At 43.2% G+C, this 13,457-nt stretch overlaps 1 protein-coding gene across 1 annotated transcript in view; it reads left to right on the top strand.

Annotated features, from left to right (window-relative positions):
- atrnl1b (attractin-like 1b) overlaps positions 1-13,457 on the top strand; it is a gene marked incomplete at its 5' end in the record, with an annotated part of 53,775 nt that overhangs the window by 12,746 nt on the left and 27,572 nt on the right. The window contains 3 exons of the mRNA XM_079183290.1: positions 3,324-3,557; positions 4,620-4,757; positions 6,959-7,052. Coding sequence (XP_079039416.1) covers positions 3,324-3,557; positions 4,620-4,757; positions 6,959-7,052 — 466 coding nt within the window. The remainder of the gene's footprint in view (positions 1-3,323; positions 3,558-4,619; positions 4,758-6,958; positions 7,053-13,457) is intronic.

The raw sequence follows: 13,457 nt of genomic DNA, 5'->3' as shown, positions 1-13,457 counted from the left end.
AAGTTTATGGTATAGTTGCAGTACAATTCGGTAATAATCCAAAGCCCAAACAGAATCAAAGTGCTCTCTTTTCAGGCAGTCCCATAATTATATAATTTTTAACGCTCTAAAGATTACTGTATGTACATGTCCATGTCATATTTTTGTTAAAAATGAGCTAAGTTCTGTCTTCATTTCACAATTTGTAACCATTGTATCCTTGAATATCTTGAACATGTTTTCTATAGTTCATAATTAATAATTAAAACTCATTTGATTCCCTTAATTCTTCATAAAACACAGATTACAAGGAGCTTTACGCTCAAAACAAACAATCCAAACAAGTGATGAAGGAAATCGCAGCAGAAACTTTAAAAGGGATTACCTATCAGGGTTGGCTAGACGGCGTAATAGGTTTAGATTCAAACATGAAACAACATCCCCTTCTTATTTGTTATCGTGTCCAAAAGTAAACTGAATAAGAACTGGACACATAAAGCAGTTAACAGTGTTTTCACTCCACAGTGGTAAGTTGATCAGAGCGATCCCTCACCTGAAGGCCGGTGCCGTTGTGCTGCGTGATGTATGAATTATCCCCGTAGTTGTGTCAGATCGTAAAAACGCGTCTCGGGTCAGTTTAGCGGGTAACAAATTTAGGGAGCTGACGGGTGCAGCCTGAAATTCATTTTGTGTCAGCTGGTGTTGGGTAAGCCAGAGACGCCTCTGTGCGCCGTGGATATTTGTCTTGAGGAATTTGTCCCTTTTTTTTTTTGGGGGCGTGAAGGACGGAGAAGGGCATCCTATAAATTCTTTCTTTTTCTTTTTTGCTCTGTCCGACTTCGGTCCTTTACATTCACTCTAAAAGTTTCAGTCACCACTTGAGTCTTGAATTACCTCGCTTGCTTTATTTGTTTCCTCTTAGAGCATAGAGAGGCTTTCTTTATGCTGAGTACACTGCGTACATGTACTTCAAACCACAGACCGAGGATAAATGGCCTGGTTTGGCTTTGAAAGGGCGGACTGTGATTAACAAGAAAAAAAAGTCTAATTTCGCAGATCTGACAAGTAGTTATTCTTTGTGAGTCACTAATAGTTGTTTGTTTATTTGCTATCAGGAAGAGCTCTTTATTTATGGCCTTCAACTGTAGTTCTAGGGGTTTCTACCTGTCATGATTCCGAATGTCTCCTCCGCTTCTGCGTAGCCATATCTTCCAGATCAAGCAGTCAGACCAAACGCATCCCCGTCACATCTCTGCCGCGAACACTGCGTCTATCTGTTTCATCAACAAAAAGCAAATCCCCCCCGAAGCTGCTTCTACTTCAGACAGAATGTTAAACATGCAAGGTCGAGTTGGCGTTCTCTTTTTCCTCGGGGCTTGATTCAATCTTTGGTAACCACTGTGTCTGTTGCTCCTGCAGCTACGCTGGATGTGACCAGATGTGCTGTACAATTATTCTGTTAATTTTTCAAGACAAAATGGCAAACATTTGCATTATTGAGATGGAAAAAGTTGAAATGGTGCATCCCTAATATGTGATGGTAAAATGAATCTCTAAATGCTGGACTGTTGGTGGGATGATGTCACCTCGGGCTCTTGGGAATTTATTTATTCATTAATTGAGAAAATAATCTGCAGATTAACAGATTATGAAAATAACCACGAATTGCAACTCAAGCTGAGAGACAACAACCCTTTCTGATTAGTTGATTCGTTGTTTTTATTGTTAAAAAAAAGCCATTAGTAAGTACTGTCAAATAGTCATTCTGTATATCTGCCATCGCAATATTCACGACAATGCTTTTTGAGTGTGTCCACATACTCGTAAGGATACTGGTTGATTTAATCAACGTTTAACATCTGTTGATTGCAGGGTGCGTTAAAAAGACACGTCAAGACACAGACAAAAACACAGATATTGAAGTGGCGAGGTCGTCATTTTTTGATCAATAATCCTTGAAGGCTCTGGAGGCAGGAACACTTTGCGAGCAGTGCAACAGCCTACAGACGCAGTCTAAAGTAAATGTAACCACAGGAGACGTTTGGACAGCAGAGTGGATGTAAAATAAACAGATCTCATAAAGTCTGAGCCTCCAGAGTTTTACCTTTTCAAAGACATTTTGATGTCATTTGTGACTGTCTGCTGAAAGTTCCACATTTTAAAATGCACCTCAAGGCTTCCATAAAAACATTCAGACCTGACATTGCTGTTGAGAGACTCGGGTCCAGGAGTACAGGTTATATGTGTACAACATGCACATGCTTGGCTGTACAGACCACATCGAGTTGTTGATTTGTCTAATTCCATGTGGATTTTAGTTTTTAATGGCAGATTTTGTATTTCAACATTACTTTTGTTTTCTTGGCAAGGCCGAAGTCTTCGTCCTCCAACTTTATTTCCTTCGACTGTTACGCGAGCGACAAATCTGCCACTTGCGCGTCCAGTCGTCAAAACAAACTCAAATGGCTTTTCAGTGCTTTTGTACTGATTGTTCCCGCGTTGTCATGGTTTCACATCCATTAGCGGAATAGCTGGAGATTTGTTTGACATAAACTGAGGTAAAAGCACTCAGTGTTTGTCTCCCCCCCCCCCTCCTCCTCCTCCTCCTCCTCCTCCTCCTCCTCCTCCTCCTCCTCTTGTGTGTCTATCTGGCAGGCAAGTGCCGACGCTGAAACTTGTCGGGCAATTGAGTGCCCCCCCCCCCCCCCCCCCCCCAACTGACACAACAGTATTGGTCCTTTGGGTTTCTGAGTTCAGAGCGAGGGGCCACTTCACACATCACATTTAAACCTCTCATTGAACTTTTGCACAAGTCCCAAACTTTTCACTGGCCCTGGTTTCTGTCTCATCTCTTGGCCTCGTCGCCTCTCAATCAGCTGTTAAATGCCGTCAGCACTTGCTTCTTATCGTCTAATGGGCTCTTAAATCTGTTGTCCTGGCAGCTCATCAGATAACCAGCTTGTTGTTTTCAGTGCAGAGCACATTAATGCTCCTTAATCTGCAGGTCCTGTTAAACGCTAAGAAATGACTGAAGTTGTCTGTCAAAGAAGGCTCCGAGAAAATAGAACCCTGAAAGCAACATCCTTCAGGATTTCTGTTTACGGCAACATTGGGCCTTGTTGTTTCAATTAGCAGCCTGCTGTTTGTTTCAAGGTGACTACACAAGCAAATACATTTTCAAATGAAAAGGAATAGACACATGTGGCTAACAAAGGAATACAAACGAAGATGGAAAACACTTTTGAAATCCTTGAGCAGGAGGAGTGCAGCAGGAACGGAAACTTTCTAATATGATGCTGGTAAGAAACGCAATACAAGCCTCTCACCCACCGTCTCTCCTTCAGCCCAGAACTGTTCAGGCCTGCGGACATGTTCCCAATGCTTGGAGCAGCCCGAGTGCGGCTGGTGCGGCGACCCCAGCAGCACAGGGAAGGGCCTCTGCACGGAGGGGTCCTACCGAGGGCCGATGAAGAGGCCGGCGAAGCAGGGCCAGCAGATCCAGTCCGGGGACATGATCCTGGAGCCGGGCATCTGCCCCAAAGACAAGGGCTACGAGTGGGCCTTCATCCACTGCCCCGGTAAGGGATCCACTTCCTGGTCAGGTCATTTGTCATCAGTGTATCTTGTGTATTGACTGTCATGTCTTAAGTTTCAAAAGATGTTCTTATCGAGGCTTCTTGTTACAGCTTCCCCTATGCAACTAATCCCTCCCCGCTGACTCTATGCAACCTTATGCTCGTGTGCCATTTAATGCCGCCATCAAGCTCCAGTCCATATGACCACGTCATGTAAGACGATGACATAATCACAGCTAGCCGTAATATGAGAATGTGCTCAGTGGTATCAGTAATGTGTAAAAACCTCGATGAATCTGAGCGATGTAAAAGGTTTTAGTTATTTTTCCTTATGGGTTTAATTAAGCCTTTAGGTGCACACATTAATGTGTCTTTTAATTCAATTTTTCACTCTCAATGGTGGAATTAATTGTAACAATCCATATGTACTGTGGCTGAAAATCAATACAAACAAGGTTAACTTGCATCTTACTTAAAATAACCACTTATTTGTATATAGCCTTTTTCCATTAGATGTTGAATCTGTATTGTCAATAGGACACAGAAATGCAGCTTCATTAAAAGTTGCAGCCATTGTAATTATTTTAAAAGGCCAGTCTGATTAAGTAGTAATTAATATGACACGGCAGGCACAAGCTACTGACAGCTCTGATGCATCTGTGGCTTTTCCAGGAAGCAATAACAACAACAACAACACCACTAGGGTGGAAATTTAGTTGGGCTGGTGTCCAATCTTAGCTGTTTAGTAGCTACAGGGAGCAAGATCAAAATGATTGTGTGACTTGGACACATTCAAAACTAGCTTGCAGAAGGATGAAGAAGCTTGTGACCGCAAGCATGTTGGCAGAAAGCATCATTAAAATTAAATAAAATGAAAATCCATGTTGGTCTTGCCTTGTGTTAGCTTGCCAGTACAACCAAAAACAAGGTTAATCAGAATCTGACATTTAATTTTCACTCGTCTACCAAATATGTAGCTGAAAGGCAGAAAGTTAACCCTGACGTTGCAGAAAGTTAAGCATGACGTTGCATGAATCCATAACCGCTCTCTTGTTTCATTCTCAGCGTGCCAGTGTAATGGCCACAGCACCTGTGTGAACGGCAGCGTGTGTGAACAGTGCCGGAACCTCACCACCGGTCCTCACTGCCAGACCTGCATGCCCGGTTATCACGGGGACCCGACCAATGGCGGCAAATGCCAGGGTGAGTTACTTAATGGATTCACTTGATATCCTTTTTGGTGAAGCAGTTAAGTCATGTAGTTTACCTCTAAACCTCCCTTTAGCTTCTCTTAATCATCTGTATGCATTTCTTTTAAGGTGAACAAATGCAACACAAATTACATTCTCTGTGTTCTTTTATTTGGACCAGAGCTGCGGTGTGTGTGTGTTAGTGAGAATTAAACTCTTCCAGGAATATTATTAACTTATTGAATTCTAATTAGTGCCTTGCATGATAAACATCCAGTAATACAGCATCTTAACCAACAGAGGGCACTATTGTGTATTAATAAGAATTGGTGACAGTTTGTCTGTCCTGTTTGATTAACGGGAATATTCCTCCATATGTTGGTTTCATAAAGTGTTGACAGAAAAACAAGGAAACGTAAAAGAGACATCTGGTCTCCGTTGGTTTATTTTGTTGCCGTGTTAACTCTGCAGCCTCACTAAAGATTAACTGTGTTTTCCTGACATGAGAGCAGATGTGGAACGTGGAGGTGAAGCTGAAGATCAAATACTGACTTCTTGTGTTTTTTGTCGCACCCTAAAGCACGTTTTTGTTCCAATATAGAAACGCGTCATGCATCATAATTGTGGATGGAGGGAGAATACACACACACACACACATGTACAGGACATTGTGAAACATTGACAATATAAAGGCATGGTACAAATTCCAACACATATCCACAATGATTTCATTGTTGTAATTGTCAGGGTGTGGTGCTCTGTTTTTTTTTTTTTTCTCTCTGGATATAAAACCGTTTCGATTGAGATTTGAATCGCACATAATGCAGATTTATTATCCGTGTCTCCTGCTCGCTGCAGAATAAATTTACTTGGGAGTGACTGCGAACCATAATTTATACGGCATTCATGTTTTCAAAGCAAAAACGCACATAATGCTTGCTGAATTTAATGTGGGGAATGTGTGTAAACAAAGGAACGTGCATTTAAGTAAATATGAAATGACTGTATGTGCGTTTGATAACAGTCTCAGGGTATTGGTAAGTAAATATAGATTGAGTGGTTCCATGTCGAGAGGAGCTTTACCCACGCTGGCCCCTTATGAGACATGAATAGCATTCCTGAGAAATTACATGGAAGCTATTGTTTGAACTGTCAGACTGTGAGCCACACACACACACACACACACACATCTGGGAGCTTTATGCTCTCAGATACCATCTGTCAATGCATTAGCTATATCTGTAACCCGTAAAGTGAAACTACACAGGTGAGCATGTGTGACGGGAATATCCTTCTCATTCTTTCGGAGCCCGAGGACAAAATGACTCAAAGTCGTTATGTGTCATTACTGCATGCAAATAGACAGGGGACCCATTGCATATTCAATGTTTGTGTACGCACGGCGGGCACGTAGCAAACCCCTCCTATCTAGTGTGGCTCGCACACAGTAAGTACAACTAACTCGCTGTTTCGCCAGCTGTCAATAACAAGAAGTGCAGAAAGAAAGTGCTGCGACTCTCGGTTTAAAAGCAGTCCTGTCACCGGTAATATTCACATGTACCATCTCGGGGGAAATATGCTCGAAGAAGTTTCAGCGCCGTGTCCACTGACCCTTCTGTAATTCACCGTCTCATTGTTTTAAAGCTCTGTCAACTGAATGGGAAGAGGTCAGTCTTTTTGAAAGGCTGCCACACTAGAAGCACTCTTAAGGAGTCAATTCACACATCTGTTTGTATTCCACACGCACCCCGGTGCCTTGCAGGTATCGTGGTGTCCTATCTGGGGGGGGCATATTTCTCCATCATGTCTCAGACTTTCAGTTCAGCCAATCTTTTGGGAAATACACTTATTTGCCATTCTTACCCAGATGAATAGCAGTTTCGTCGCTGTGTGTTCAGTAGAGCAGAAGAGATGTCGGTAGCCTAGCTTAGCACACACACGGCAAGCAATGGGGAAACTGCTAGCCTAGTGCTTAAAAGGGTAAAGGGGGGGGGGGAGAACAACTGTTGTTGTGGAAATTGTCGGCTTTAATGTGCCCTCAGGAGATCCAGATGTCAAATCTTTAAACTGATGTTGGAAATCACTAACTGGGCGCAAGCACATACACACCTCACTTATCATTTGCTTTGTTTTTGTTTGATGCTAATCAACAATGCGTCTGTTCTCTCTCTCTCTCTCTCTCGCTTTCTGTCTGTGTTTTGTCGCCTCCTCCAGCCTGTAAGTGTAATGGTCACGCAAGTGTGTGCCAGGTGTTAACTGGCAAGTGCTTCTGCACCACCAAGGGGATCAAAGGAGACCAGTGCCAGCTGTGAGTACCACACACACACACGCACGCACACGCAGGCAGAGACCCTAATGCACTGCTGCATTATTCTATTTGCGCGCGCATTGAAATAACAAAGTGGCTTGCAGCTCTGTAGTTTTCTTTAGATGGTTGCATTCTCCAGCATTTCATAGTGTCTCTTCTTATTAGCGGCACATTGGGTCACGGTTTATTTCACCCCGTTTCCAAAAGTTCGGACCTGCAACAGAGAGGTGAAGTGAGCGATGCAGCGTTAATGTTCCAAATGAAATTCACTGACTTGAGGTAATGTCAATCAAAAGTGTGTCTCCGGGCGGCCTGTCATCGGGCCAGTAATCACTTGGGATGAAGCCACGATGAAGTGCTCGGGGCTATTTTAAGGGGAACCCGTTTTGACAAGTGCGACTGATGGATATGGGAGGGTATTGTGTGCCGTTTGTGATATTTTGCCAAAAATGAATATTGGTTCTGAGATTTCAACATATTTCTGAACAGCTTCTGTTCTTACACAGAGTTAGAAAACTCTCCCTGGAGATTTTAAAGAGGATGTAAACAGATTCAAGAAAGATGGAGTCGGCCCCTTGTTTGTAATTTAATATAATTGGACACAATTATTGATAACGTGGCATTGACACCAATTACAATAAAAATCATAATGGAAGGTAGAGACCCAGAGGAGCTTTCTTTTCCAAAATAAATCCTCAGTATTGAAGAGCTGTCCCGGATAAGTAACAAAGACACTGGGAAATAAGTATCTACACATCCAATGGAAATGATTTTGAATCGGGCTGAATGATCAGCTCAGGAGGTAGAGCGGGTCGTCCACTAATCGGTTCGATCCCCGGCTCCTCCATTGTGTCCTTGGGCAAGATACTGGACCCCAAACTGCTGCCAAAGGCTGTGCCATCGACGTGTGAGTGTGTGTGAATGAGTATTAGTTCACGTCCCGGTGAGCAGGTGGCGCCTTGTATGGCAGCCTCTGTAGTCAGTGTATGAATGTGTCAATGTTGGCATGTTGTGTAAAGCACTTAGAGCGGTCAAAAGACTAGAAAGGTGCTGAATAAATGCAAGTTTATATATTTATTTATTAAAAAAAAAAAAGTGTCTTTATTAGTGCAGATCGGAATCAATTCAATTGAGAAAAGTTCACTAGCTAAATAAATGTTCTTCATATCAATTCATGCATCAGTTCATCTCATTTCACCATAACATGACATGAAAGAGCCGTTTATCTGTTGACTCTATCTGTTGGTCTTACTATAGAAGGATTTACTGCTTGTGAATAGTGGAATATAGAGAAGTCAATTAACTATTTCTTTAAATTGCAACTTGGATCGCAATATTAGTCTGGAAAAACCCAAAACCCAATTAGAGTATGTTCCCATATCGTTCAGCCCTTGAATCCGGAAATTGTCTGACTTTCAGCACCCCTTTGTTTTAATTATGTAATGGGATTCATAGACCGTGAGGTCACAGTTCAAGAGCATTGATTTCTGATCACTAAGAGCTGCTCTCCTCCGTCTCATGGGGACGTTTGGACCCGCTGGTATAAAAACGGAAAACCACCAGTTGGCATTATTGGCCAGAAACACCACCTCTAGCACAATTTCTGCTGATGCGGTGGATTCCTCTGGTGTGGGCGGACCATCTCCACTTAGCTGTCTGCTTTCCCAGTTGTAAGCAGAATGGACTCGTGATGTTTTTTAATACCCCTAATGCAGTAGGAGTTACGGAGGGGTCAGTGGCAAAATGCACCCACACACACACACACACACACCATGCCTTGAGCTTTTCCGCTACGATCACATCCCCCAAATTTCTCTACTGCTGGATCCAAATCACACGTTCAGGTTTGTCGCTACGTGTTCAGTTTCACATTTCACACCGCATCTAAATTCATCTGAAGCATATCAGAGGCGTCATGCTCTGTATGTAAATGATGTGTTTGTATTCGCCGGTGTGCACAAGAAGATAATTTTGCAGCATTTTCGTATAACTACATTTTTAAACTTTAGCAATCAAATGTCTATTCAGGCGTCATGAATTTGCTGTTCTAAACACTCGGTGTCTGGCAATATTGTTTTCTTTCTCAGAGGAATCATCAAGTGCGCACGGATCAATACCTGTTACACCATTTGTGGCGAGGAGACAATAAAACAGAAACTTTGTGCTGAAGAAGACAGTGCGTCACCTGTAGCGACTCATTGTTTGTTAACAAAGTTCATCTCTTTGTATAATACAGCAGAGATGACGTCAAGGCAAGATGAAATATAATGCGTGAAAGAACACAGGCGGCGCTCGGAGGGAAGAGAAGGCCGGAGGAGAGTGAGACCTCCACAAAACCCTCGATGCTTTTTCTGTCGACTTTGACACTAAATAAATGACTCTCTGCACAAATGACAGCGTGTCACATTCGTTTCCGCTAGCAGATGGAATGCGGCGCGGCACAATGCAGAGCAGCACTCTGATAGCAGGTGGCAAACAGTCGACACAAACGACTCCGTTTCCAACCCTTCGAAATCAGAGCGGCGTATCGGAGCGGCCACCAAGCACCAGCAGGCCAATCATCATCAGCCATTTAGAGGGAGCATTGTGCCCGCACAGCTCCGGAGACAGTTTTGGGAAAGGTTCCCGTGGCACATTACTGATTATCCGCTTAAAACTTAGCCAGCAACATAAACCACCGGAATATGTCGCTAATTCAGTCCCATTTTGCGGCCCGTAATTAGATTAGCGTCGTCGTCGTCAACAACTGCTATTTCAGCGGTGTCTTTAATCTCAAAATCAAGACGCATTTTCACATTCAAACATGTCAGACTAATCGCTTTTTATCCGAGGGTAATCGAATTTGTGTACGTGTGTGTGTTGACTAACAGTTGGGGTGTTTGCGGTTCCCTGTTTTTTAATAATGCAATTTCTGGTATCTCATTACATGTAATCAGTGTCTCCCCAACCCCTGTCAGCCAACAGCAGTAACCCTTAAACAAAGACCTCTGCACAAGGGTACTCTGTCTTTTCCACGGTGTGCACATCAGTACACATGTGCGCGCGTTCACACAAGCGTGCGCGGACGCCCATTAGGACCTCCAAAATAATAGCCCCAGTAATGAAGCGAAGGGGCGCATCAGTGCAGAATAGAATTGTTTTTCGAAAAAAAAAAATTTATGAGGTCCGCTCTGCGTTTACAGCGTGATGAGTCAAACAAGAGCGGTTAGGGAAATATTTCTTATTATAGTGCTTATTTGGACGTGTACATTATTCTGGATTCGTCTTGCGAGGGGAGTAACTCGAGAGTGCACACACGTGTGCTTGCTCCAGCCTGCGTATGTGTGATGGACATCGTTCATCGCACATTTCCTCTCTCTGTCTCTCTGTCTCTGTGTGTGTGTGTGTGTGTGTGTGTGTGTGTGTGTGTGTGTGTGTGTGTGTGTGTGTGTGTGTGTGTGTGTGTGTGTGTGTGTGTGTGTGTGTGTGTGTGTGTGTGTGTGTGTGTGTGTGTGTGTGTGTGTGTGTGTGTGTGTGTGTGTGTGTGTGTGTTTGCCTGTTAAATCTCTGTGTGTGTGTGTGTGTGCACAAGCACAGACAAAGGTTCCAAGCTGAGTGTAGATCAAATTAAGATACAGCGGAGGGGGATTGCCTGAAGTTCAGATGTGTGCACGCATGCATGCAGGTGTAGATTAAATTAAGATACAGCGGAGGGGAGTTGCATTATACACTTCGCGATCGGCGCGCGTTTTTGTTTTGGCATCTGCAAATGCCAGGCGGCGGAAGCGCCCTCAGGAGTGATGTTCCGCAAGGTTCAAAAAGCCCGTGGCGGCATTTGTCCCCCGTCCTTTGTACCGTGGTGAAAGAGCACTCTACCCTGTCCTTGCCTATTTAATATTAACAGTCAGAGCGGCGGGGCTGGCTCCTCCCCAGCTCAGTGTCCTGCCCCCATTAGATCATTTAGAGCACTGATGCTTGTCCTTCAGGACATGCTGGGGTAGATGTCGAGTCAGGATCCTTCCTGATCAGGTCGGTTAATATTGTTAAAGCATGTATTCAGTGCCTGTGAGTAATCAGCAGCTCCAGTAAAACAACTGAGACATAACGGTATATAATATGAATAAGCCTTCTTAATATTGATGATTTAAGTCACTAAATCAGAGCTCAAGTAACAACTTTGTTTTGTTTTATTACTCCCTGGTGATATTTAAGGTGTTGGAACACGTCTTCACCCACATCTGACTGCCAGTATTTTTGTGTAATGCCGTCAATGGTGACGGCGTCTGCCCCGCGAATCCAAAAATGCCGCAAAACAACCGATGTTGCGTTATTTTTAGAGGCAGAGTCATTCCGTGTAACATTACTTTCGGCCACCTCCTCCTCCTCCTCCTCCTCCTCCTCAGCAGCGTTCGTGTCTCTCAGCTGGTCCCCCCCCCCCCTCCCTTTACTGGGTGTCCTCTCTGACTCCTCAACACCGCCTCTGATGTTCACATTTTAACAACTCTAATTGGTTGTCTGTGAGATATAACAACTGTGAGACGAAGCCGCGCGCGACAATGGCTATATTTTATTAGTTTTAATGTCATAGTCACTCTATTAGTGCTTCTTCTTCTTCTTCTTCCAGCAGAGGGATGACGTGGGTCAGAGAAAATTGTTGACAGTTAAAGGCTGAGGGACAGAGCAGAGAGATGCATTAAAAAAAAAAGGGAGATAACGAACACTGTAATGCAGTGAACCCTGCCATATGTTCATCCTCATTACAGGCTTTTCGAAAGCCATGAGCCTAATTAACACACATAACCACAGAACAGTTGACGGCGCTCTGTGGACGTAAAATTATTATTGCTCGGCAGCACTTCATTTAAAAGTGGCTCATGCCACGATATCTTTGGGAAGTGTTAAACTGCCGTGGTTCGACCAACATGCATGACCTTGCAGGACCCCGACGCACCCATTCACAACCGTCTGTTTAACGAATGCACAGAAACATGTCTGAGTAAAGGCTGTGAGGCTGCATCTTAAAATGGTGAGAGAAGATGTGCATCTTGTCGCTGTCAAGAATCAGTTAGTGTTTGTGTTTTCTATTTGGGAGGACAGTTGCGATGTATGAGGCTTTAAAATTAGAGTGTTTGTCAACTAACAACAATGGATTGGAGGCAAATGGAACTTCGTAATTGTCCAATTTTCCCACCGTGTTTAGCCCAGGGTTAGGACACTCATTAGCTTCAGTTATAGATTCATTGGCCCTGGGCTTACAGTCATTTCACACTTGCTATAAACACAAACCATGCGGGGTAATTATAGTTCAGATTTTCTTTCTTCAGGAAATGACTACTATTTGTTTGCCTCTTAGTTGTCACAGTTTTTTAGTTTTGTTATCATAAAAATTGGGAAAAGTGGTTTTTTTTTTTTGCCTCACTGGAAATTAAACTGTATATTTCTTCCCTCGTGAAGGCCATTAGTGTCCTTTATAACTGTGTGCTTCATGCATAAATTAATACGTGTAACAGGGAAAAAAAGAGTGTGTAAAATGCATCAGAAGTATAACTCTCATAACAGACTGAACAGCATGATTTAAAAAAGCAAGGGTACTTCATTTTAATGCGTATTTGTAGTGAAAGAAAGGTTCGGCATGTAATTGTACTAAATGTGCTACAGAGTGGACTTCCTCTTTTCCTCCTGATGTTTCCATGCAGATGTGAACAGCTGCCAGAAATGACTAAGCGTCCTTAACGTAGTCCTAATCGGGATAAGAAGAAGAACACGTTCTTGTTCAGTTTTTGTTCTTTATCAACATTGGATTTGTATTTATTATTCACTTGAACTTTTTTCCGGCTTTATTAAGATTACGGTTTTGTCTTCATATTAATTGTTGTCGTCACACCGGTTAAGGAGATATTCCATGCACTCGGATATTGAACTCCAGAACAGGGTTGTCCCCTGATCCTTCTGGGTAATTCTCCCTAAAACGTAACTTTAACAAGGCGATGAATCGAGGATGAAAAGTAACGAGACGATCATTTTGCAATCAAGGTAAACAAGTCACGTGCCGCGAGAGTTTGTGAAGATGTTCGCCCTGAGCTCTGATTATCAAGTCTGGATCCTAAAGCTCCGAGTTAATGAACACGACAAAGTTAAACTCGCCCCGAGCTCTTCCTAACCCGTCATGGAGTTTGCACTCCCAACTCGCTCGGCTGTGTATCTCTGAAACCTGAACGAGCACAGTCTTATCTGATCACTTTCCTGAAAAAAATGATTCACCGTGATTGGTGGTTATTCTTGATTTGGCTTCCACCTCACAATTCGGGGTTACACATCTCAAATAATCAAGTAGGAAGTCATTTACATAAATTGTGCCGTTTGCTCCGAGGTCTTTAAGGGATTAAATTTGCTACATTACTTTTAAGATGCCGCTCTCTGGGATCA

Source organism: Pholis gunnellus (genome assembly GCF_910591455.1).
Source record: "Pholis gunnellus genome assembly, chromosome: 21".
In the NCBI taxonomy this organism is placed as follows: domain Eukaryota; kingdom Metazoa; phylum Chordata; class Actinopteri; order Perciformes; family Pholidae; genus Pholis; species Pholis gunnellus.
The sequence above is the reverse complement of the archived record's forward strand: the minus strand, read 5'-3'. Positions and strand labels throughout refer to the sequence as shown.